A 27,625-nucleotide genomic window follows, 5' to 3' on the forward strand; every position below is an offset into this window, starting at 1 on the left:
CAAGGTCCCTGGTATTTCTGGGGGGCTGCTTTCTCTCCAAGGGCTCCTGTTAAGAGCAAGGGCAGACTGCCAGCACCTGGAGCCTGTAGTACCCCCCACCAAGACTTCTCTGCATTCACAAGGGGCAAACCCATCCTCTTCAGAAAAGAGAGCACTGATTTCCAGTAACATGTCAAAAACCCTAGTCCTGTATTGTTACAGGAAATGGATTTTTCATAGACTGTTAGTTAAACTGTCTCTTTGACATGTTCTACAAGTCTTTGAAAGCCTATTTAGATCTGCAGCTACAATAGACCTGTCCCTTTGGGTAGGTAGATTTATCACAGAATCTGGTACACTGTCAGGCAGAAGTACAATTTCTTAGAGAGAGGTTGCAGGTGAATTTCTGCATTCATGGAAAGACTAGTAACCACTTTAAGACATCTGCTGTCTAAGCAGAATAAACAGTAATAGTCTGGTTTTGACATTCTGCATATCCACCTTTCTAACAGTTCCATAGCTGCTCTTAACTCTGCCACTTGCAAAACTCCCTGGCTTAATGTGATTTTTTTTTAGTTAACACAAGCTGGAAATAGAGCCACTTCATTCCTTGCATCCTGACTGGAATGTAAGGGTCTAAAAATGGATTGGTGCAGCTTCTGCAGATAACAACGGAAGGAAAATACTCAGGAAAGTAGCCTGTCTTGTAGGCTGCTGGAAATTGTGGTGAGGTAATGGGAGGTCAGCAGCATGTATGGAACAGGTTACTCAGGCTGTGAAATTTCCATCCTTGGAGGCAGGCAGCACTGAACAAGATGCGATGCCAAGCAACCTGATTTACCTCCACAGTTCATCCTGCTTTAAGCGTGTGGCAAGACCAGATAACCTATAGCTTAGAGACGACTGCTATGATTTGGGGTTATTTTCTGTCATTTGTAAAGGCTCATTTACTAGCAGCATTGATTTTTACACTAAGTTCCTTGCATTGAATGGTGGTTTGCTTCTAAAGTAATACAAATGTTTAAGTCTTATCCTTTTCATAAGTCCCATACCTCACTGTTGCCGTAATTCTCACCCAATGTATAAGAACCCTCAATTAGAATAAATGGGAGAATATTCTTCCTGTAATTTATTGAATTTGAGCTGAACTCTAGCAAAGAATAGCACTGAACACATTACAAGCAGGAGCAGCAGAACTAATATTCATGATTTTTGACAAAACCAAGTTTCTCCTGCAAATACGCTTGACTGGCTTTGAGCTGTCACATTTGCCAGTCTGTGAATTTACCTGTATTCTACTCCTAAACCCTCTTCTCAAATGAGGAAGCTGAACTTCACATGCTGTCTATAAAAGGAGCTTCACCTTATTGTCATGGTTTAACCCCAGCCAGCAACTAAGCACAAAGCAGCTGCTCACTCACTTCCCCCCCACCCAGTGGGATGGGGGAGAGAATTGGAGAAAAAAAGTAAAACTTGTGGATTGAGATAAGAACAGTTTAATAGGACAGAAAGGAAGAAAATTATAATAGCAACAATAATAAAATGACAATAATAATAAAAGAATTGGAATATACAAAACAGTTGATGCACAATGCAATTGCTCACCACTCGCCAACCGATGCCTAGTTAGTTCCTGAGCAGCAATCCGCCCCCAGGCCAACTGCCCCCAGTTTATATACTGGGCACGACATCACATGGTATGGAATACCCCTTTGGCTATTTTGGGTCAGCTGTCCTGGCTGTGTCCCCTCCCGAATTGTTTTGCCCTTCCAGCCTTCTTGCTGGCTGGGCATGAGAAGCTGAACAATCCTTGACTTGGTCTAAACACTACTGAGCAACAACTGAAAACATCAGTGTGTTATCAACATTCTTCTCATACTGAATCCAAGACATAGCACTGTACCAGCTACTAGAAAGAAAATTAACTCTATCCCAGCTGAAACCAGGACACTTATCTAAATACACCTAAAGCTCAGACATTCTACAAATCTATCATCTGCTGTGTTAACATAAAGCTCATCCTAAAAACATTACCCAGATGAGATACTCAGTATAGAACAGCCCTACATTTGGGCTGCAGTCTTTCCATGGGCAAGAACAAACTTCTGCTCACCTGAAGCCAAGCTGACCTTCATACCATGCTTACTCATGTATCTACTAGACATCCAGAAAGATAACACACAGAGTTCCATACACAATTTTACAAAATTTACTCTGGATTCAATATCCAGACAGATTAAGCCAGCTGGCTGAATCTGGTAAAGGCACCTTCCCTTCAGCCTCTTGAATGAATATTTCTTACCGTGGCTGAACAAGAGGACTGCCTGCAACCACTCTTCCTTTGAATGGTCTCCTACACACGGGAAAATGGCAGTTTAGTCAGTCTTTCTGGGAGTTTTTAAGTTAATCTAAAACATGCACAATGCTTAGCCATTTTCCTCCCCTAGGAGGCTTACTGGTGTGTCTGAGGAAGGAAAAAAGACGGAAATAAACTGGAGGTTCCATTTAGAGGAAGAAAATATCCTAGAGGTGAAAAAGTGGCCCTGGTGAATCCAGTAAAGACCTTGGCCTTCATTGTACTCTGGATGCTAAGGGTGCAGCTGCCAATATTCCATGTCATAAGAAGGAAAGCAGTACTCGACTAGATTTATCTGGAATTTGCTGCTCTTTTGATTTAAGAATATAATAAATGTGGACTAACAGCTCAGACTGGTTTTCAATGCCTACAAGCAACAAAAATCAACTCTGCTTCCCTCACTCAAGTACAAATGCAAGATTTCTATTTTTATTAAAATATCAAAAGCCGGACGTCATGCTGAGTTACCCACCTTCTGTTTTTCTTTTCAGGGTGTTGCATATTGAACTTGCAACTCATCCACTCTACTGTCAAAAAAATATAATGTGAATTTTATTTTTTTAAAAAGTTATCCTGTGTTCTTTATCTTCTACATGAAAATGAGTGTTCCCAAAAGGAACATTCATTCTTGTAGTCTACATGAGCCATGTTCAGCCCCAAAGACTGAAACCAATCCTGTGTAACAGACTTCTAAGCTTCTTTCTTCTAGACTCCCACAAGAAGGTGCACACCCAGTTTAGCTTCTTATGCTCCTCAGGCCAGGGGGAGGCTGGGGGAGGCAGAGGGCCTTTTCTGTACTGTTCCTGCTGGATTCAGAGCACAGTACATGTTTTTGCTTTTCTGTTACACCAATTACAGGACAAAGCAAACATCAGCATAGACCAAGGCATCAAAACAGATAACAAACTACCACCAATGTATCACCTTCTAGGTTTCCCTGTTACTTTCCAGCTGACCCTCCATGAAAGAAATCTTACTGTGGCAAAGCAGAGTCTTGTTCAGAGTATGTGTTACAACGTTATGAATTAAAAACTACCCAACATGCCCTAACACAGCTAGGTACTGGGCAAAAATAACAAAAACCAGAGCAGCCTGGTTTTGTTTTAGAAAGTAGTCTAGCCTGAAACTCCTTTGTCCCAATAACCAGGAGAAGCCTACTGCCCTGTGATGAACATCTGTGTTAAGATACTGCCCAGAAGAAGAAAATAAAGTGATATCAAGGTGTTTATCTGCAATGGGAATGGTAGAAGGAAATTAAGCTGGAAAGGCACAAAGGAAACTTGTTTGTTTTAAGCTCATTTTGCATGAAATCCAAGTAAAAGGAGTTTAAAAAAGTTTAAATTGTTTCTTGGTTTACAGTCCATCACAGAAGTAAAATATAATCTGCCTTTGCTGAGCACTGCTTAAGCCACTGGACTTCCACAGCGTTTTATGGAGTAGGGAAGGAGAGGTTGGCAGAAGCCACCATCATGGTTCTCCTGGTTTCCAGCTGACTCCCAGTAGAGCAAATCAAGCATATTTTAACTGTTTTCCTGATTTCCTACAGCACAGATGGCACAACTGCTACAGGAATGTCCTGTAATGGGAAGTGCAATCTCACAGAGATTCTTCCTAAATCTTTTGAAATATATAGTTTACAAAAAGCTTGCAAAAGCATAGGAAAAACCCTTCAAAAAATTAGCAGTGTGCTCTCTCCTAGCTACAGCACAGAGTAGCAAAATTTGGGACAATTCCCCACTCTACCCCATTAGTCTTACCTTTCTCTCTTTTCCAACAAGCACGGAGGAAGAGCACATTCTCAGAGATGAAGAACTGTGAAGGAAGTGAAGGGCTTGAGAAAGGGAAGTGCTTAACAGAGGTGGTTTTGCATGTATTTTGGGTTCTGACCTATGTGGCAGAATTTGTTCTCCCTTGATGGGTAGCTTGGTGAGAACTAAATTTCAGACTAACATACTTAAGGAAGATAATAACTATTGAAATATTTCTGAGGCTACCATTTTAGAGCAATTATGTCAGTTCTTCGAATATCTAATTTCAGCATCACTAGAAGAAAATCTAATCATCAGTATAATCATCAAAAGAAAATTCAGCAGTAGTAGTATGAGTGGAAAGGTGCTTCTCTCTATTGAAATTCAGCCTGCCTATCATGAACTATCCAACTCGCCAAGATGACCTTGAAACTTGGTGTTAGCCACATATTTTATAATATAATGCTCTCTTCTGAGATCCAACTAATTCATGAACACACTGAGCAAAAGCAACACCAGAATAAACTCCTGTCAGGTCCCAGTCTATGCGCTCTCACTTTGATAACCTGATGACTACTGCTTAGTAAAGTGTTTCAGTCAATTCTACAACTCTACAAGTGTGATTTAATCTAGATCACATTTCCTGGAATTGTTTACGGCAGCTGCATAGCAGAACAGCACAAATACCTTACTAAACATTAAATTACATTTACTGCTGTTTACTTATACACCAAGCCAGTCACACTAATGAAGGAAATTAAATCAGTTTGATATTGTTTGTCCTTGACAAATACAGACTATGTTTTGTTCTGTTTTATTACTGCAGAGTAGGGAGGAGATTTCCAAGAAACTCTCTCCACTAACTTCATGTACTTAACTGTACCTTCTGCTACTTCTCCTTGTACAATAGTAGACTTTGATAAAAAAAACTTAGCATTCTGTCCATCATAAAAGAAAGGTCAAGTCACACATATTTAGAAGATCAGGGCTAATGGAACAACATGATCAGACATTAGCTTCTGCCCTTTTGTTGCTCAGATACTGTTTTAAAAAAAATTTAAAAAACTTCACTCAAATTTAATCACTTCAAATATCAAAAAGAACAATACAGTGCTGTGAGACAGCAAAAATAGCCCTTCAATCAATGCAAATTGTAAAAACGTACAGATTTTTTTCATTATCTTCTTTTAGGTATGTTGTTACAAACTTCACAGAATTTCTGTAAGTACTTTAATTTCTAAATTTCTTTTTGTCCATGCAAATCCTTTCCAGATTTTTAAATTAACCTTCATATCAATAGGTAAAGAATTCCTTGTTTCATATGTGTAAGATTAGTTATGCTACTTTTATCTAAAATGCCAGGTAAAAAATACATTTGCAATAGATATTTTACTGGCTGAAAAATACAAAACCCTACACATCACAAAAGGTTAATTAAGGTGAACATATACCATCATGAAGGACACAACCTGAGATACCATCAGTTTATTTATATCTACATTTAGGGAAAACAAGGTAAGTGAATTATTCAAAGTTCAGGTTGAAGTTTTCAATCTGCATAAACATTTTCTATACATTAGAAAATACGGTGCATAAGAAATGCTGCTTGTAATTGAAAGTACTGATGTGGTTCTTACAGCTCTAGGGTTTTAACTAAATTGGAAGAGAAAGATCAGTACCAAGAAAAGAAAAGCAGCCAAACAAAAATCCCCCTCTCCACTGTATACTACTTCTTTAATAATGAAAACCAGCATCAGACAGAGAATACAGAAAATATGTTGAAGAAATCACACTAATAATGAAGTTAATGAATTGGATACTTACTTACATATCTACAAGCATCCTCAGGGTGTAACTATAGTGCAAAATAACATGCTCTGGAAGAGACTAAAGACTTTTACTTGAACCTACTGTTTGTTACCTCCCAAGTGTCCTGCCTTAACTGTAATGAAAACAAATGTTACATCAATTAATAAAAGCCCTTTGAGCGCTCCAATCAGAAAAGATATAAGCTGATAATTACCTGTTGATATTTAATTCCACAGAGTGCTAACATGCCTTTGCATGCATTGCTCTCACCTGTTCAGCCTGGCTGGATGGCTATGACATTAACCACTCAATTTAATTTGATATAATTATTAAAACATTGTTTTACCTCCTCACAGCAATTTTGCCTTCATTATGTGTCTTCTTCCAGGCATGAAACATTCCTTCTTTGCTGATATTTGGAGTTTAGAGGTTTTTATCATAAATTCTAAAGTCCTTGTTTAGATATGAGATCTACTACATTAACCTCGTGAATGTTTTTGCATTCAGCTGGAACAAGGGAGAGGCACTTTAACACAGCAGAGTTGTTACAGATTATTTACAATTGAACTGTAAATTCAATGTCAGAAGCACAAAAGCTGGCATTGTGATGCAGCCCAAATGTCCTGAATCATTTATGATAAAAAGGAGGAGTGCATCACTAATGTTTCACAATAGCCTTATATGCAGAGTTTTGTGGTTTTGACAGACTTTGGATTTTTAATTGCTGGTCTCAAAGCTACTTTCAGTCAAACAGGTGTTGTATTAACAGTAACTATAATGAATATAATCAATAAATGTTGCAGGTCTTATACCCAGTGTAAGCTTAGAACACCTTATTTTCCAAAACTATGTTTAGATATCTTGCCATTGGTATTTCTGCATGATATATTTGATTATTTACCTGTGACTCTACATAAACACGGAGGTAGATTATTAAGCATGTGTGTAATTGTGCAAAGTGTGACCTGAATCCTGTTGTACATTGCACCTCCATGTTAGCAAGACACACACCACCCAATGGTAGTACCTTGAAGGGAACATAGGCAACATTTGATGTAGTCCACACAATCATATTATACTAATATAATTTAAAAGTGACTGTATTTCAGAAGAAATTATCTAAAATTGCTCATTTGTTATATGGAGTAAATAGAAATTGTTTGAAGCAATTCATCAGACTTGTTCTGTTGTTCTTTAATGCCAGACATCTATAGAACGTGTAAAAATGATTAAAGATGCTGCTAGGCAGAAACAAGTGTTTTGTGAACAAAAAAGTTATGAAATGAACTTCATTAGCTATCTGAGGCAATGATCTGACTTTCCAAAAGTTAACTAAAACCACCCAGGACTACCATTCCCTCAAAGCAATGTTGGTTTATTCTCATTGGAGATTCAGAACAGAAAGATAATATTTCAACAGATCTAATTCATTACAAAGCCAGTAATTGTTCATCTCCCATTGCTGTAAGTGATATGCTGGCATCCACTGATCAAGGAAACCCCGTTTCTGCTATTTCACCATCAACAGATTATTAACGGCTGAATTTGTCCTTGAGGAAAACAGACACATTGCACACACACAAAATGCACTTGATAACATAGCTGATGCACTGCTAAATCTACTAAACATTACCACTGATAAAGAGCTTTCAGAAGACTGAACAACTGCTGTTTACCCCTGGGTACACCAACAATGGCCACCACTATGGTGCCACAAAAACCCCACAGAAAGCATTTCAGGGACTCAGGCTCGCGTGAGCAGCATGAAAAAGAAAAAAAACCACACGAGCCACAAAAGCCTCAGCAAGACAAAGCCATGTTTCACCCTCCGGTCCCAAAGGCACATCCCCTGTGCTGCCCCAACCCCGGGGGCTGCCACGGGCCAGGGCCGCAGCTCTCGGCCTCCTCCTTGTCCCACACAGCTGCCGCCATTTTGCGGCCAGCACTGAGCCTCCCGCCCCGCTGGTGGCCCAAGAGCTGCCCCGGCAGGATGGCAGAGGCCACCACCTCACACGGCTAGGGTGCCGTGGCAGCCCTGAGCCTGCCTAGCCCGCCGGCGGCACTCGGCTCCCACCCAGGTCTCCGCCTCAGCTTCTTCTCTCACTGCCTCTCCCACCACCAGCCCCTGGCCCTCAGCCGCCCTCTTCCCCTGCCCACCGCTGCCACGCTGCGGGTGGCCACCGTGTCATGGGGCCTGGAGCCGTGTCCCCTCTCTGGGTGCTGTGAGGGAAGGGGGAAGAGCCCCGCTGTCCCTTGGCTGTTTCACATCTACTGGAAGAGTGCCCTCCCCAGCAGTTTTCCACGTTATTTCATGATAAACAGGAAATTATTTTGGTCTCCCTCTCTGTCCTGTGAGCTGGGTCCAAGTCTCAGCCCTCCCTGGCAGTTTTACCCTCTCCTCCTCCCTGTACCTCTCTACTGCTTCGCTCTGCCCGTGTTTCTGTTGGCCCTGCTTATGCCATCCTGTGTGTGACGAAGACTTGTTTTTGCTGGCAGTCGCGTGTGGCAGCATCGACTCCCACAGAGGGTTAAGGAAGACCCTAAATCCTTTTTAATACTTCTTAGCATCAAATTTAACTGCTGTAGCACAGCTGAGCGATGCATACCCACACCTCTTGTTTTCTTTTTCTCCGATCCCATTTCACTTTTGCCTTCTCAGTAGTTAAATCCCAATGACCAGGTACCAGGTTGGAGGCAAAGTCTGGAGTTTAAGACCTGCTTACCATGTGAGGCAGCGGTGCCACTGCCGAGCAGCCATCCTGCATGTCTGTGCTGCACGGGTGCAGGCGACTTTCCAGCAGCGGCACCGCAAGTCTCGGTCACGGCACGCTGCTGGCACCTGAAGCCGTCCATTTCTGGCGGCTTGCTGCTCTGCTCCAGCAGCTCCCACACCCATGCTGCACCCCGGTGCTCTGGCGCTTGCGTCCAGATGAGAAACCGGCATCCGTCTCACCCTTTGCTGCACCTACGCCAGCCTCCCTCTGCATTGCCTGTAGGTACCCGCTGCACCCCTGCCGTTATGTACATACCTGCCTAAGCACGCAGGGCCAGGACTGGAGTGCTACCTTTCAGGTTTCTCACTGTCAACACTCTTGAGGATCAGAGTCTAGAGCACTGAAATTAAGGTTTGGGGTTTTTTTGCTTTTTCTTTTTTTCTTTTTACAACGATCAACTCCTTGTCAATGAGAGGCTTTTCTGGATAAGTAACTGCTGCTTCTCCATGATCTCCTTTCTTTGGCATGACCTAAATGCCTACAAACTTCCAGCAGCCTGACCCTGTCCTCTGCAGTGCCTGGTATACTCTCTACCCAAAGACATCCACGAACAGCGGAGAAATTTTCTGTTGAAAAATAATTGTTTTGTTAATTCAACTCCAAAATGGCTACAGTAAAAGGTCATACTATCTTTAGTGGGATTTTTCACAGAAAAAGGGCAATATGAAGCACTTAATGGAAAAATATATTTAAGGTTAGAACCATAAAGCTCACAACAAACATCTTTGAGAATCTTGAAGTTAGTCAAGAGAATACTTTTTGTAAAACTATTATCTTAATACACCTCCAGGAACTACTTTTCCTCTCACCGAGAATGTTTAACAGAAAGAGTAAGAATCAGCACAACAGTAATTAAATACCACTATTTATTTTTTCATTAATACAGTATGTCCTTCCCCACAGATGAATAAAAAGAATCACTCATTAGGCATTTTTTTTAAGAGTTATCAAAATATGGTGCCATTGAATCTATTGCTCCTTTTGGAAGACAATCTGCTTTAGTATTATTCAGAAAAATCACTGCTGCCTACAGAATAATGAACCTTTTCTTCCCCAACCTAAATATCCATAACGGATCCAAGGCACATAACATTGTATTAATTTTATGAACCAGTTTTAACCTAGTACTCAGAACAGAAATATACCACATCAAAAGGTGTAAGAATTATTACTTAAAGAGAAAGTTTATTAATGATAAGGGCAGATTAAGCTATTGCCAGAAGGTAAATTATTCTACTAGTGAAGGTTAGAGTTTTGATTTCTTCTGAAAGAAGCTGACAATAGCATTTATACATTCATCAGATAACCACCTCTCCTTCAGGACTTCACACTCTTTACTGTTGACTTCATGGAGCTTCTCCTTTTCCATACTTCTTAACAGTTGCTTTGACACTGCCAAGGACTGGAAGAGAAAGAAAGGAACATTAGGAAGTTAGGGTTTCTATACCTTAATTTAATGTTTCAGAAAATGGCACAATAAACACATTGGAATTCAAACTAAGTTGTATTAACATAGTACATTTTAGCTTTTAGTCAACCTTTTCACTAGAAGTAATTGTTGCATTTAATCACTAAGACTGCTAGTAAGGTGGAGGTTCACGGGAAGTGGAACAGCAGTCCACCAAGTGCTCACAATCAGAGAGATGGGCACAAGAAGCCAAACGTGTTCAACTGTCCACAGTGGCAAATGCAGCCTGCATTATCAGCAGCTGGCACAAGTGTCTCCTCTTGTCCAATGTAACATAATACCATTGTGACTCAAGTAGTTTTGCAAAACCTAAACTAGTGAGCAGGATGACTGAACTCAGCAAAAAGTAAAGCCACCCAGCATCATCTTGAGCACCCGCTGTGCACACAGTACAATCAATATTGTAGAACCAGTGGTAAGGCTCTTAAACCTAAACTATTGCCAAATAAAAATCTAAAAGAAGGCATTCAAGGCATGCACACAGAGACTGCAGGTGGATTAATTAGTTAGTTTTTAAGGCTTTTCAGCCATTGAATCTCTGTGTACAGTGCACTGTCTTAGATTCAGTCAGGGTAGAAGAGAGGTATCTGTTTCCCAGCAGCATAGGGACAGGGACAGATCTGTGCTTGAAGGAAAACAGATTCAGCCTTGTTCTTTCAATAAAGGATGAAGTGAAACCAAGTAACAGGATAGGTTTGGCAGGAGGATTGGGAATGCTACAGGCTTACGAGGTGGAGAAAAATTTAAAATACTGACATTTTTGGGGAGGCTTGCATAAGCTTCTAATCTCGCCCAAACTTCCTTCTGAAAAGTCCTATCAGGGAAGACTTCAGTCACAAGTCCCTGGGCACAGGCTTCTGCTGCAGTCAGCTTTTTATTGAAAAGCAAAAACTCATTTGCCTGTATAAAGAAAAGTAGAAAGTGTGATTCAACAAGACACAAGACTTGAGTAATCTGACAGGAAATGTACAAGCTTCCAAGTCACATTTATTTTACTCTCTTGCTTGTTAATGTCTGCCCTCTGAAAAGAACACAGAATCACAGGATAGATGAGGTTGGAAGGGACCTCCAGATACTGTCTAGTTCAAACCTCCTGCTCAAGCAGGGTCAGCTGGAGCAGGCTGCCCAGGACTGTGTCCTCTTGGGTTTTGAGTATCTCCAAGGACGAAGACACTTCTCCAAGGACGAATACCTCACAGCACCTCTGCATAACCTGTTCCTCTGTTTCACCACCCTCACTATAAAATTATTTTTCTACGTTCAGATGGAATTTCCTGTGTTTCAATTTGTACCCCTTTCCTCTTGTCCTGTCACTGGGCACCACTGACAAGAATCTGTCTCCATCTTCTTTACACCCTCCCATCAGGTATTTATAAACATTGGTAAGATTCCCCCAAGCCTTCTCTGCTCCAGGAAAAACACTCCCAGCTCTCTCAGCCTCTTCTCATATAATATGCTCCAGTACCTTAATCATCTTTGTGGCTCTTTGCTGGGCCTGCCTGTATGTCCATGTATCTCTTGTAGCTAGAGCCCAGACTCAAACACAGCACTCCAGCTGTGGTCTCACCAGTGTTGAGGTGTGTTACAGTTGGAGAATACCAACACAAAAAGGACAGATAATCCCACATACAGTGCAGACATTCTTACCTTGGCTAAGCCCATGATTTTTGGAAACAGGTAAGAGGAACATCCTTCTGGGCTCTGTCCAAGCTGACTAAATGGGCTGTGAAACGTAGCCTGGGGGGTGGGATGGGGGGTGGTGGTGGGGAAAAAGAACAAAACAAAGCAAACTTCACAACAGAACACGGGACTAAAGTACTAGGACTTAGTTTTCATGTTAAAGCTTCTACTGTGACAGAGTTCACCAGAAATACATCTGAACTGTTACCACAATAGGCTTTAAACACCACCTGGTAACACTGCTTCACCCTCTCAATGCACCCAAGAGCTGACTTTGCCTGTATAATTTAACTCCCTTATCATAACAATCCCGTTGATGAAGTTACCTTATTTGAATACAGTGCTTAGAGAAACTAATTTGCATGTGCAAAATCTTTACAGAAAGGTTGTTCATACACATCTGCCCTGAAAGTTATTAAACACATAGCCCAAACAACTTAAGAGGTAAAGGCACACTAAGTTTATTCTACTCCTGAAAAATTCAAGTCACTGAATCTTCCTTCCTCAAATTTTATGCAAATTGAAAAAGATCCTGTGGTAGAAATGCATCATCATACAAAACAATACCCTAATTGCAAGTTAGAACTGAACTACAGAATTTTATGTTTTGACAAATCACATCAACTTTAAGCAAGGAAGATAAAATGCTTGCCTTTATTTCCATTTAAAAATATTAACGGATACACAAAGAGCACAAAAGTTGCCAACGCAGCTTTCACTGTAATAGAAGGTAATATTCTCTTACTGTACTACAGATGGCCATACAGTAAGACAGACCAATAGACTTCCTAGCAAGAAAGTGACATTTATATCATTGTAAGAAAAGATTAGACAACACCTGCCAGGATACAGGCTAGTATTGGTCATGCTTAAGCAAGGGGAGATTAACTATACCAGGGGTACAAACTGGTGCCCCATGAACTGGAGCAAAATCCAGTGCAGAAGGCAATGTTAACTGACCACCCAAAATGCTCATCTGTTGTCAGAGTGGGCTGTGCAGTGTCATGTGAATGTGGCTGGTAATGATCTGCTCTGGGAATACCTGGCTGAGAATAAAACCAGATCCTGGACATAGTAAAGCTGGCCACTTCTGGACTAGGTAGTCAATGCCTAAGGCACTCCAACCAAACTACTGGAGAATGTCAAATTAAGTAGTAATTTGGATGAGAATGACCTTACTGCATGGGAGTTCACAATCCTGGAAAGGGAAGAACAAAGAATAATCACCTTTGAGAAGGTTTCAATAAACTTGAAGTTAATAGGTTAGTCTTCATGAGAACTTTCCTAAGTGAAAGGCTAAGTTAGACCCTACAGAAATCCTCAAAGAACTGTTACCAAGGGCACACACAAAAGCTGTCCCAGTGTAGGCAGGAAGGTACTAACAGATTGTCTCAGCTAAATCATGAGCTCGTCACTGACTTTAAATACAAGTAAACAGAAAGTGAAAAATACATCAGACAGCTAAGTATGAAACTAATATAAGCATACAGAGATTAAAAAATAGAAATACAAGGCAAAAATAAGATGCATTTAACGCATATGACTAGTAAAAGGAAGTTCAAGGATGAATCTCAAACCATTCAAGAAAGAAGGATAATATTAACAGGACAAAACATTTAACGCTTATTTGGATTAAACTTCAACTAAATCTATACTAACTTATGGCTGTAAGGAGATGATATGCCGAGGGGAAAGTGATTAGAATTCAAATAGTCTTAATGAAATGGAGAGGTATGAGTAAGAAGATACTATTTAATATGGACAAGTTAAAGTTTGGCAGGAATAACTTGGTATACAGTATACGATAGGAACAACTGTTTAACTGGCAACTCTACAGTAAGGGATCCAGGTGTTATACACAAGTATGTAAATCAAACAACATTGTGGGATGTCAAAACAGAAATACAGGCTGCAGAATGTGAAGAAGTTCTTCTGCTCTACTTCGCATCAGTAAGACAAGAGCTGGAGTGACGTGCCCAGTTTGTACCACTATGCTTAAAGAGACACAGAACAACTGGAAGGAGTCCAGAGGAATGTGACTGCAGGCCACATGAGAAAAAACTGTTTGAATTGCAACTGTTTAGCTCAAAAAAAGAGAAGATTGAGAGTGTGGATGTAAACCTGAGATACATCTAATAGTCTACGCACACTGATGGCTAAGCACACTTATGGCTACTGTAAGGGAGGATGAAAATCATCTGTTATTTAAATTCAGGAACAAGAAACAATAGGTTCACCCTGCAGCAAAAAAAGATCAGATGGGAGGGGAGAAAGAAGGAGAACCCAACAATTTTCTAGTAAAAGAAGAGATTGAGGGACCAGAACAGACTGAATAAATCATGTACATTATAGAAGTACATGTCAGGAGTGACATGGTCCTAGCTGATCCTGTAATGGGGCAAGCAAAAGGAGTTGGTCCCTTGCAGCTCAATTTTCTTAAGTCTCATAGTGACAAAACCAATCCAGGAGGGACTTTGAGGAAAAATCTGACACAGTGCTGAAGCAGGAGTAAAGTACCACCCACCACAGACACTTCTGCAAGCAAAAGCTTGCCTAAAATTAAGACCTTGGGTTAAGTTCTGTGTCTGTTTAATAACCTTATACAAATGAGAGAACTTAAAAAATAAGCCATATAATGGGATTATGTGCTATGCCTTAATATAGCTTTTGGTTATGTATTTGGAAAGTTACCCTAAAAGGAATCTTAAGTTGAATAAACCAAAGCTTTTCCAAAGTTACCTTGGAACACAGATTAGATAAAATGCCAGTTACTGCAATTCCATTCCATAATAATCTTTTCCTCCCCCTCCAACACCTGAAAGGGGCCTTACAACCATCACTTCACATCAGCTACTCTTTACTGTACTCACTGATATAGGAAAGAGTTTCTAAACTGGAGTCAGTAACTTGATAACTATAACTACAGAAGGGAAATTCTATGCATGTTAACCACTGGCTGATGGACCCCTGTGCTGGTAATTAATATAGGTGTTCCTTGACATGATATAAAAAGCCTTTACACTGTGTTCTCTTCTGTCAGATTACCCTGAACCAAATAATATTTGCTACAGAAAGAGGCTTAAAGACTGCCTTGAGATCAGCTATATAACGTACTTACCCTGTCAGAAGCATAGACAACGTCACACAATCCAAGGACTGTTACACAGATTCCAATAGCTGGGCCATTTACCACTGCAATCAGTGGTTTAGGAAAATCAATAAAATGACCCACGAACTCTCTAGAGAGAAGAAAAAACAGAATGGAAGAGACACATCTTAGTCTTTTTCATCAAATATAAACAATTTGCAAAACCTGTGATTAGATACTGTGTAACAAAACCCATGAGCTAGATTCTATGTAGCATATGCTTCTGTCCCTTTCCCAAACTAATTCTGATGAAGAAAATAAGAACTATTTGAAATACCTGCATTTCCTTACCAACTAAGAATCAAACACGTACATGTCAGCACAGCTTTCCTAGTTCCTGCAATCAAGTTATGAAAGTGCTGCCCTCTTCAGCTAGTTACTGAATACAGCTCACTGAAAGAACAGTCTTTTGCCCTATCTGCCTATACATCCATCCCAACTCCACCCACGGGATATCCATTCCCTTCACAGATTCTGTTCTGCAGTGAAGCCCCAGCAGGCACCAAATTTTGATGCTACCACAACACAGAATTCCCTAGTGCTGTTCTGCACAGGTTTGAGAAATAACATTTTGTTTCATTTGACAGCTACTTCTTCATGCAAGTGCAAAATACATTCTCAAAATACACTATTTTTCAAAAGTGAACAGTGTTGTAAGAACTCCACTTCTCTGGCATCTCTGTGCTGTAATGAACGCAACAACTCTGTGTTGTAATGAAGCACTGTGCTTGTGTAATAGTAACAGCATAGCAAATACAGTCTTCTCAGGACAGCAAGATGGAAGACCATGAAGTATACATGAGACTATGCATTGTGTTGAACACTCTACAAAACACTGCAGGCTGGAACGCTTGCCAGATACCACTGAATAACATCTTTGCAATAGATTTGGACTGCATCATTATCACTTTGTAGGGGCAACTGTGATCCACAGACAGCTTGTCTAAGTAAAAGCTGCAAAACTGAGTACTTCACTTGCAGTTCATCTTTAAAATATAAATCAAAAACATTGTTTGCTTTTCTGTGTATTTTAGATTTTCCATCAATTGCAAGTGCTTGAGGAAGCAATCCAGCTTGCAAGCATCTCTCAGATATAATTGTCACATACAGAAGTAAAAGAGAAGAAAAAATCTGCTAAAATAAGGAAGAAGGAAACATTTTGTTTGTCCCCAAAAAAACATTTCAGACCCTGTGCCAGATGATGCCCCTGATCTCCTTGGCCTTAGAAAATAAATTACTTTAACAGGTAGATTCAGATTCAAAGATGGAACCAAGATCTCAGAATTCCTGGGCAATTTTGAACAAATTCACTACACCTAGTCTCTATTCAAAGTCTGACAGTGAAGGTATGTTGGCATGTCCTGCTAGTGTAGACACTGTTGGATATCAAAAAACCCACAATTTTTTCATTAGAGCTCACAAACTATACAGTCAAAATCACGTTTTTGTCATTATATCTGCATGTACTTCAGGGGCTAAAAACCAAAATCGAGTCTTTAGCATCACTGCACTTAAAAAGATTTCTAATATTAATCTCATTTCCTCATTTATTTCATAAAATTCATACTACTTCTCCCACATGTTCTTTCTGTTTAAGCACATAGTGAGCCCTTAGACACAGTCATCTAAATGGATGTATTGTAGCATAACTGGGCCCCTGCTGTTGTGTTTTCTAACAATGCTTGCAAATTATATTTTACCCATTACAGTAACTTATGCATATATGAAACCAAGATGTTCTACTTGAGTAATACTGCTCCTTCTTTTGCCATCTTCTCCATTTCACCAGGTTGGACATTAGTAAAATTATTCAGATCATTTCCACTACTATAGTAGTCTCCATTTCCTGCAGAGAACACACATGAATAAATGCATCAATGGTTTCTGAGTGTGTAAGAGAAGAGAAGCTTCCATTTATTACATTTATAAAAGAATTTCATTCTAGGTGTCTAATATTATTAAGTAATTAGAGGGATTGTCTCAAAGTATACACACTACCTTAAAGGATATCTACGGTGTAAAAATAAGTTTTGACTGACAATTTGCTGACAAAAAAATGGCTAAAAGCCAAAGAACATTAAATTTGAAAGATTTGAGGGGGGAAAAAAATTTTTTTTTTTTCCATAACAGCATCAGATGGAAAAATATTTATTTTATTTCTTTCCCTGCATACTTGCTGTCCTGGTTTCAGCTGGGATAGAGTTAATTGTCTTCCTAGTAGCTGGTACAGTGCTACGTTTTGAGTTCAGTATGAGAAGAATGTTGATAACACACTGATGTTTTCAGTTGTTGCTAAATAATGTTTAGTCTAAAGTCAAGGATTTTTCAGCTTCTGATGCCCAGCCAGCAAGAATTTGGGAGGGGACACAGCCAGGACAGCTGACCCAAGGTGGCCAATAGGGTATTCCATACCATGGGACTTCACATCTAGTGTATAAACTGCGGGGAGTGGCGGGCAGGGGGATCATCACCGCTCAGGGACTAACTGGGCATCAATCGGCCGGTGGTGAGCAATTGCACTGTGCATCATTTGTATATTCCAATCCTTTTATCATTACTGCTGTCACTTTATTAGTGTTATCATTATCAGTATTAGTTTCTTCTTTTTATATTCTATTAAACTGTTCTTATCTCAACCCAGGAGTTTTACTTCTTTTCCTGATTTTCTTGCCCATCCCACTGGGCACGGGGGAGGGGAGCGCAGGGTGAGTGAGCGGCTGCGTGGTGCTTAGTTGCTGGCTGGGGTTAAACCATGACACTTGCTCAGGTTTTTTTTCTGTCAATTCACAATCATTCACACAGTTAGATGTGAGAAACTAATTTTTTTTTTAAACAGGAAAATGGAAATGTAAGTTTATGAATCTCCCTTCATCCCCCTTCAAACTGATGAAGGAATCAAAAGTAGACAGAATAACCTATTTAATGTGGTAGAAGCTTCACATTTTTTGTGACCAATTAAGGAAAAGGCATGGCATTCTAAGCATAAGACTGACAGGACTGCATTGAAATCATTGTACTGAAAGATGGATTCTTCAGTAAGAAGCAGATAACCTGTTAGTGAATGTATAAGTCAGTTTGAAGCACCATCAAAAAAGCAAGGAGTATTTAAAAGCTAGACTGCATGATTTAATTGTCTAAATCATCCTGTATTCCACGGGGACATTCATAGGATGGGACCCTTCACTGTTAGTACATCTGTTACTTTATGCTGCAGTGTTCTTATGAACTACGTAAAATGGAACAGAAAGGTTTGGGCAGGGCTGTTTGCCATTTACTACTAGCTATACACGTTAGACATTCCAGTTGTGTGAACCACGCTTCTTATTCCATAAGGGTTGTTGTGGCTAGTCATTGCTACTGAAAGGAAATTCAGCATCCTGGGAATACAAGGTGTTGGTAAAGACGACAGTGGGGAAGAATATGTATGCAATTACCTCAGAAGTAATGAGTAAACAGGCTTAAGCCCAAATTCACCTTGCATCCACACTACTTAGCTGCCAGCCAAAGCTCAAGCTTTGGCTAATTCCCTAAATGCACACCTATCTGCAACAAGGATGGGCCAGACAGGCAGTGCCTGCCCTCAGCTCTTCTGTCTCTCTCGCCTGCCCTTGCCACTGTGTTGTTCAGTCAGCATCAGAGACGGACCAAAGGGTCCTACAGAGAAACCAACTTATATGTCCCCAGAGCAGCTAGACTTCACAGGCAGCATGAGTTTGGCCTGCCCTTTCACACTGTTGCTGCAGTCATCCAGCTGCACACATCTGGTGACTGGGATGTATACAGCTGGGCCAGGTTGCAGCTTGCCTGGCCAATCCTTTCCTACGGCAGGCACTGAAAAAAAAAATCAACATAAAAATATAATTTTTTTCTGATGATCATAGGTAAATATGCAATGTAAACTTTCTACTGGCCATACCAGTGGAGGATTTGAGAGGCTTGTTTTCAGTATGCTCCAATATATCACAGAGGTAGAGAAAATTGACTAAACTCATATCAATGATCTTCAAAAGCAGTAGTAAAGATGCTGTGGAGCAGACATATCAGCTACTTAAAAGTAATAAAGCCCTTAAGTGTATTCCATGTCTATCTTCTCATCTCAGAAAGATGTTTTGATGTAACAGCAAGCTTGCTAAAGAATTTGAAACCCACCTTGAAAGAATTTTGCCAAAACACTTTGGAAAATCTTTGGTCTATACTAGAGGAAAGAATTTCCTCACTTACACAATTCTTAGTCTAAATACAGATAGATAGCTCATGTCAGTACTGTACTTTGGCATAATGTACAACAAATCTAAGAGAGGCATGAGAAGTGCAGTACCAGTAATAACTGCTATGGTAGAATCATCTTTTCCAGCTTCTTGAAGCGCTTTGATAATTTCTCTGTACATCTGCAGAAGAGGAAAATCAACAAAGTACAAATGTGATGCTGCAAAAGATCGTAAAAAGGAGATTCACAGTGACAACAAGGAACTTGAGAGACAGATTAACTATGATCCTTTTAAGTATGAAAAAAATTTGCATCCACAGAAAGTCAAGTATTACATGTGAGGTATTTCTGACCATAAAGACACAGGCTTGCAATACTCAAGACTTCTGATGCAAATCTGAAGGACAAAACAAGGTCCTTTGGAAAACAAATGTTAACTGGAAACAGCTAATTTACAAACTGAAAAGTAGTTTAACTGGGTAAAATAATACATTAAAGAATTAGCAGCAGTGGGGTGAAGTCCCTGTTCTGGTATCTTTGCAGTCGTGAAACAAGGTGATCATGATCTTCCCAACAGGATGGACTTCCTCATGAAGACAGCTATGGGAATGGGAAGCCTATCTAGACATACACACAACAGTGCTGAGCCAAAGTAGGCTGCACACATACTTTGTTGTACATAAGGCTACAGTCAAATCTTGTCTCCACAAAACAGGCTAGTCTTCCTGCAGTTTTGCCATTTTAGTTTAGTGCAGACTGTAATCCTGTATTAAGTTTGAAAGAAACCAAAAGACACAGAAAAAAGCCCAATCCATAAAATTTTAGCTGAATGGTTTAATTTTGTACCAGATATTTATTCCTTAGGTTGCCATCCGAGTCAAGATACTAAGCCCTCATAAAATTCAGACCACCACACTTCAGTCAGTTCTGCTGAACCTGTAGTAATGATTCTTTAAAAACTTAAGTAGCTTACTCAGGAAAGAAAAAAATCATTAATCCTCCATGTTAATTTCTTTACCTTATGATTGATGGCATTTTTCTTATCAGGTCGGTTAAACATGATCTTTGTGATATTGTTTTTGGTGGTAACTAGTATTGTTTCATAGCCACCATGTCTGCTCTCTTCTGGAGAAGCATCTTTCTTCTGGCCAGCAGATTCTGCAGAGACCAGACTTGAGACAAGTTCAGTATATTTCTGTCTGGCATTATCCTGTAATGAAAGAAAAGAAAAAAAGAAAAAAAAAAAACCACAAGATTACCAAATGCTGAACTGGAAATCAGTTTGTTATGCTGTTCATAAAATGGGTACCTGGAGGTGGGGGGGACAGATGGATGACATGACTGCGGTTCAGGACAAAAGAAAAAAACATCTCAATTAGAAAGCATTCCAATGAGAGTGAGAAGGGGAACATGCTGTATTTAAACACTGCAGATCATGCTTAAATTCATCTGGAAAGCAGCAGCAATGGATCTGCAAAATAAAAGGCACAGATGCTGAGATGATGACATTTATTTCATTGGAGAAATCCCCTCATCCACACCTAAGACTACCAGAGACCTTTGTCATATTCCCATCATTTACACATTTCTAAGAATCCTTTGTTTCTGCTTTCCAGTTGGACAGTTTTCCAATAAAACGAAAGTTTTTATTTTAGAACATGTGTTGCTGAAAATAAGAGTGCTGAAACGGATCTATGGTGTTTTAAAACTGCTTGAAGACACTGGTTTTCATTTAGCACAAACATGACCTGCAAAAGCCTAAAGAATCCTGCCTCTCTATTTCTACAGTAAGCAGTGATTTAAAAGAATTGTAAGTTCTTGGTTGCTATAACCTATTTTCTTGAAAGGATAATATACTTTGAACAATACTATAATCCATAATCTGTAGCACATGAAATTGTCTATTCCCTCTCCGCTATAACTTCAAAAGCAGGTTCTTTTCCTTAAGTGTTTCTTGGCTACTCCTAAGAGCTGCAGAGCCATCTCAAAACCCCCCCCCAAAATCCCAAACAAAAAACCAAAAGACACCCAAAAAGCCCCAAAGTATCACAAGAATATGATATGTTCAAGAAATTATGCAAACATGTTTTCTTTTAAAAGAAAAAAATGCAAATAAAGTCTCTATATTAAGTAATATCTTTGACTGACCTCAGAAACTACTCCTGAACAGCAGGCCTAATGCAGCAGTGACACAGCTGGTTTGTAAAGCTTGTTTCCTTCATTTAATAATAGCTGAAGAAACTGTGGTAGCTACATGTGATGTCAGAATTACTACAGTCTGCATGAAAAAAGAACGCTTACATACCTTTGAATCTACATTCTTTCTGCTTGCTTCACTTGAAGCAAAGACTTCTCTAAAGGTTATGAAAGGTATTAAAGATGTCAAGATATACTGAGAAAGAATGAAGAGAGGCTCTCAGTACACCACTTTTTTCTAGTCTTTTAGTCAGTGGCATAGGAGACCGACATTTTAAAATGACAAAGTTATCAATATGCAGGATTCACAGATTTGTTCTTTGTTGTAAGAACTGAGAAGCTCAATCCATCTTTCTTAAAGAGAACAGCAGAATAGAACATAATGTGAAAAACACTATTTTTACTGGAAGTCACCACATACGTAAGATCTCTTATGCTGATACAAACTGGTAGTAATAACGTAGAACTAGCCTTATGCAATAAAAAAATCTCCAAACACTGAAGCAGTGAAATGACTAGAATACAGTGCAAAACGTCTTAGTGTCTGAAGCAGAGTCGCTCAACTAGCATGTAATATGTTTAGACATCAGCCATTCACTTACAGTCCAGGCACTTCAAGGTAGAGTAACCTACAAAGTATCTAAGTGAAATTATAGGTATTGTCACCTGAGACAAATTGCCAAGAGAATTCCATGCATCCCACTTGGCTTTCTTGACAAAGTCCAGCATACCTGGTTTTGGAGAATTGCAGGGACCTTCAGTAGCCTGAAAAAAAAGAGTGAAACAAAACTTTTTAAAACCTTTGATTAAAGTTCAGATGCCTTGGTATAAAAGATGATGACTTCTAGGAACATTTACCTGATCAGGATACAGAATTCAACTCTGAGACAGAAGGAATACCTAGTGGTTGGGCAATATTCAGACAGTTCACATACCATGAAGTTTTCAGTGTCTGCTATTTCCTAATACCTGGTGCTAGGCTTTCAGAAGCACCTAACCAATATGAGACACTAGTTTCCAAAAACACCCATGCACATTAAGGTCTCCTATCTCAAAAATTGTGGAAGTTTCATACTTAAAAAGAAAGTTAAAGACTTGTAAGATATGTGAACAAAGAAACAATTGCATAGGATCTATTAAAGCTGGATCTTACTTCAAAGTTGGCCCTACTATGAGGAAGGGCGTTGGGCCAGTTGAACCACAAGAGTCTGAGCTATGCTGAAGTATTCTATGATCAGTTTTCCTGAAGAAAAGTACAGTATCAGAGAGAAATATTTCAAGTGGGAGGTGGGAAAGAAAGACTACATTTATGAGCTCATTATTATTAATCAGTAAAACTACCTGGAACAGTCAGCTAAGTTTTTAGTTAAAGAAGTGATTGATTGCCGCCTTCTATATAACAAGTCACAGCCTGTACTGACCCTGCAGCCAATCTTGATCCACACATAGTTCCCCAAATACCAGTACAAACCCCACTAAGGACGTGCAGCTATTTCTACAAAGGTCTCCTTCCATGCTATAGTAAAGAATAACCTTCACTCAAAGTGTGGAGGAACAGTTCCTTGAATTAAAAAACAAAAAAAAATCCCCCAAAACCACGACTACAACAACCATGCAAAAAAAAAGAAAGAAAAAAACCCCAGAAATCAACCTTCAAATGTCACACCATTATATTATAGGCCCAGCTGACTGACTGTAGATACAACAAATTTAAGAGGAAGCATGTGGCATACTCTTTTTTTCGTAGGCATAAGCCATTTTGCAGAGCTGCATCAATATTTGCTATATTATAGAGAAGGCATCACACAATTGATGTAAATTGGCTGTATTTCTTTGAATAAAGGTTTCCATTCAAAGCATGATTTGTAAGATGAAACAGGTTTGGCTTCCCTCAGAATTCAGGCAGGATTTGAGGGGCTGGCGTTTCAAGAACAGAATTTAAGCACTTGAAATGAAGAGCTTGTTAAGACACGACACATTTGAACAATGCCTATTTTAAGTAGATATTTTACAGGTCCATCCTTTCAGATTATAAATGCCCCTTACAAAACAAAAAAAGTCAAGCCTACCTGCTTAAACAAAGCGTAGAGCTTCAACTTAGTTTCATTCCCAGGATCCTTTTTCAAAAGCTTCAGTTGTTCTTGAGCCTTTTCAAAGTCTTTCTGGCTGACTTGCATGGTGGCTGCAGTCATGTGCAGGTGAATTGCTGGAATGCAAACAGCTGGCACTCGCCTGCTAGAAAGTGGAAAAGAAATCACATTGCTTGGTTTTTGTGCAAGACTAGAGGAGAAACAAATATGCTGCTTTTTAAAGACATTTCAAGTAAATGTAAAACATTAAATATTTGTACCTGCACTGATTAAAACAACAACAAAAAGCAAGATACTAAAAATTACAAGAAAGCTGCTTTGGAAGTTTGCTTTAGCTGCAACATAATTAACCTTTAGAGAATATGACATTATCTCTCACTATTATGTAAAGTGCTAGACTTAATGCTGCCAGATGACAAAGAAACTATGCAATAATATATCAGATGATCATATATAGACCCCTAAATGGCACTAGTGGTAAACTGTTTTGCTGTTTCTGTAGTAAATCAGAGCTCTACAGGTTCTGTCCATGACAAACAAATAAGAAACACAGACATTTTTATTAATGGTTTAAATCTCTGTGTGCAACATTAACAGCTTTATATGTCTATGAATTAAAACGAGCATGCAGCCTGTGTGGTTTCTGTGATCTTTCCAAGTTTGTGTGCTTCTATCTAGAAACACTTCAATCTGAAAGCCTGGTTCTCCAATCGGGGCTGTGTAAGTGAAGGCTAATATCAAAATGTGCTTTGGAAAACGACTGGCTGTAAAACAGCCTATAGACACTTGCAAAAAAGACAGGGTCAAAATATTCTGGGAGAAGAACTCTCCACCAGAAGAAAAGGTAATTCCATCAACCCTCCCCAAACAAACAAACCCCAAATCCCACTCCAAAGAACCAAACCTAACCCAACTCTATAATGCTTTGTAAAAGCAGGTTTACTTCAACAGTTTGGAATCCAAAGCCAAGAAGTCTAATAATTTTGGCTTGCTTCAATAGGGCAAAAGCATGTTGTCTCAGCTTTCTTCAGTTAAATTGCAATATATGTTAAGTATTTTTACTATTTTTAAAATGTTAGCAGTTTACATATCAACATTCCTTCTCTATTTTAGTAAAAAAAAGAACAACCCCCCTCAACTTTCCCCATTCTAACTTACAGACACAACTGTCATGTTAGGACACCATATATGATAGATTTCATAACCAGTCACATTTGAAAAATTAATGATCATCTCAAATGCAGACTGATAGAATGTTTAATCATTAATTTAATTGTTAACATTTCAGTTACAGAACTGTCATTTTAAAATCATACCTAACATGAAAACTCTACCTTTTTATACACACCTAATGAGAATTTTAGAGAAATTCTACTGCCTACTTCAAAAATATCCTCATTGATCTTCTTTCTTGAATAAAATTTATTTTCTGTTGCAAGCCTAAAAGTTGCAGGCAGGAAGTGTGAAGAATGCCAACTGTGTCCAATTAATTTTATTACTCTTTCATTTCATGCAGATAGAAGGTTTTAGCTGTCTTTAGCTGAAAAAGTTTGTAAGATCTATTGGTTTTATGTCCTATTACAGCCCTTCTGTATTAATAAAATCTAAGTTCCTGGTATTTGGGGGCTACCAAGTTTGAATGACAGAAACAGAAAGAGTATTTTCTGTTATTTAATCAAATTCTTTGAAACAGAAAGAATTCCAGAATCTGGTTCAAAATCTTATGCTAGTAAAAAGAAATCTATCTGAACAATACAAAATGGAATAGGCTACCAAAAAAGGTTGCAGGAACAGAATGCCTTCTTACTTAAATTGATCAGCTGTAGGCCTTTATTAATAAAGCAGTGCACCCAGACAGACCCAGGTTAACCATCTGCCAGTTTAACTAACATTCAAACTGATGTGTTCAGAAGACTGTGTCAGAGTTTAACAAGTTCATCCCTTAACCAACTGGAAGGCTATTAGCCAACTTGTGGACTTCACCTCCAGCATCAATAAAAGCCCTCTGACAGGAAAAAGTGTACCTAAATGGATACAGATACAAGTTTTTTAATACTGAGTTTCCTTGATTAGTCTGTCCTGGAGTCACAGAACACAACAGTCGCTTTCAGATCCTATCCCCAAACATGTTTTTAAAGTGACATTTACAGGAAGAAGAAAATGAGAGTGTAGGAAGAAGACTAGTTGTTTCTTTTGGGGTTTTTTTCCTCTAATTTTGCCAGCCATCTTTAGAACTACTCGAATGCTGCTGGTCCCAAGATGATCTGTGTATCTGGCACAAATTTTTTCTGTCAGTCTAGGCAGTGGCTATACTGAAGTGGATTCAATGTTTAAAGAGGGAGATTTGGGTTTAAAACATGTTTGACAATCCGGACTTCGCTCCAGCTTGGCTATGGTCAACATTATAAATAGGCTTTAATAATCTCTTTTATATACAATTTGATAGTGACCATAAATTAACAAGAGTTTAGAATGGGCAGTTGGGGAGAGCGGAACGGCAATAGCAGCCAGTCTGAACGTATGTATGCACTTATATTCAGGGTTAAGGGGTTTTGGCATTTAGCAGGTCACAAGTTCTCTTCCTTATTAAGGATGCAAAGTGGACAAGTTAGAAGAGGATGAGAAAACAACTAGGTGAATAAAAAAAAAATCTGGCTGGGGAAAAGTGGAATGATCTTTCAGTAAGTCCAGACTCAGAGCTACTTTCCTTTGCTGTTTGGTAATATCCAGTTTTACTTCTTAGCTACAAAAACGTTCGGGTAAAATAAGTTATCTATCAACTTCAAATACTCCCATCTTTCATTCTTTTCCTCCTTACCTACTGCTTTGTAATGGGAGATTGTGCAACTTAGATGTTTATTACAGTCTAAAGTTTATAAGAAAAGGCCTCTTTTCTTTATTTCTTCCTTGCTGGTTTGTAGCTCAGTTCTCTGCAGGATATCTATGATTCACTCCTTTCTATCTGCCTTCTGATCTCAGAGGACATTTGCTATAAATTAGTGATGATCACCAGTTCTCAACACACTAAGGCTAAGCTGACTGCTACTATTTCTCTATTAAAATAATAAAGGATGAAAACGCAAAGGAAAAATTAAGTTATTTCACAATTTATTCATCTTGGGCAGGACCTCATTCTTCAGACAGATACACAAATAGCAGGAGCAGAGCTCCTTGACCTCAAATAGATCACATAAAGTGAGGAGGAGATGACTCGCCATCTGTCAGCACACACAACAGCACTGCCATCTCTGGGACCACACAGTGACACTATGCCACAATCCCAAGGACAGAGGAGCAGGAGAGGCTGCTGTGGCCCACTACAGGGAGGACTTCCACCCTCCATCTGCTGCTCCCTTGCTCTGACACTGAATCCTTCTTACTCCCTCACTGAGCAAATCCATGCTTCATTTTAGCAGCCTCACTGAAATCACATAAGATGTTGCTGAAGACACACAGGGCAGGCAGAGAGCCTGGAAGGTGACCTACAAACTACTGGTGTCAAACCTGCACTTGATTCAATCCAAGCAGAAAAAGAAGCCTAGGGAAGGCAATCAAACCCCCCTCTGTTTTCCCCTTTCTCATCTACTCGCTGCAACAAAGCTAAATGATCTCCTTCACAAAGTTTCTTCTCTTTATTGCCCCGCACCTTGCAGGCAATTAGCTACCACTACCCCACTGCTACAAATTACCTTTGTTGTACTGGCACCCATGGAAGAGTGGTGAGGGCCTGGCAACCTCCCCCAGCTGGGTGAAAAAAACACAGGTCCCACCAGAGAGAGAGTAGCAAGAGGAGTCACAACTTGGCAGAGCAGCCACAAAGTCCACGACAAATGCCTGTGCGCTCCTGAAAGATCATTCACTTGGTACTTCGCAAGCTGTACACTCTGAAAAAAGAAATAAATCCTGGGCATCACTGCCTGAACCTGAAATATCCAGGCTGACAATCATTTCGTATTTATTCCCTTGCCTTGGATGTCTCTCTGTTCCCATTCAGTCATTCTAGATATCTTGCAAGCCCATCCTATTCATTCTACCTGTTCACATAAATGTCTCTTTTCCTTATAAACATTCAAACACAAGGCTCTTAATTAAGATTTTTTAAAGTCAATTAACTGAAAATAATTTCTCACAGTTTAGCAAAGACTGTAAACCCTGTTAAAGATAGGGCCC

At 39.5% G+C, this 27,625-nt stretch overlaps 1 protein-coding gene across 9 annotated transcripts in view; it reads right to left on the minus strand.

The window, feature by feature from the left end:
• Positions 1–9,518: 9,518 nt before the first annotated feature.
• Positions 9,519–27,625, minus strand: part of ECI2 (enoyl-CoA delta isomerase 2) — a 33,568-nt gene continuing 15,461 nt past the window's right edge. For 3 of the 9 annotated variants that reach the window (XM_069809006.1, XM_069809008.1, XM_069809004.1), the window contains 9 exons: positions 23,435–23,600; positions 22,032–22,130; positions 20,188–20,379; positions 19,281–19,350; positions 16,706–16,808; positions 14,933–15,053; positions 11,782–11,871; positions 10,891–11,034; positions 9,519–10,068 (listed from right to left, as the gene is read on the minus strand). In XM_069809006.1, coding sequence (XP_069665107.1) covers positions 9,913–10,068; positions 10,891–11,034; positions 11,782–11,871; positions 14,933–15,053; positions 16,706–16,808; positions 19,281–19,350; positions 20,188–20,379; positions 22,032–22,130; positions 23,435–23,600 — 1,141 coding nt within the window. In that variant the 3' untranslated portion in view covers positions 9,519–9,912. Of the gene's footprint in view, positions 10,069–10,890; positions 11,035–11,781; positions 11,872–14,932; positions 15,054–16,705; positions 16,809–19,280; positions 19,351–20,187; positions 20,380–22,031; positions 22,131–23,434; positions 23,601–27,144; positions 27,340–27,625 lie in introns of all 9 variants that reach the window. The other 6 variants (XM_069809009.1, XM_069809007.1, XM_069809005.1 and 3 more) reach the window with 3 other exon arrangements.

This window comes from Haliaeetus albicilla, chromosome 21 (assembly GCF_947461875.1).
Source record: "Haliaeetus albicilla chromosome 21, bHalAlb1.1, whole genome shotgun sequence".
Classification (NCBI taxonomy): Eukaryota; Metazoa; Chordata; class Aves; order Accipitriformes; family Accipitridae; genus Haliaeetus; species Haliaeetus albicilla.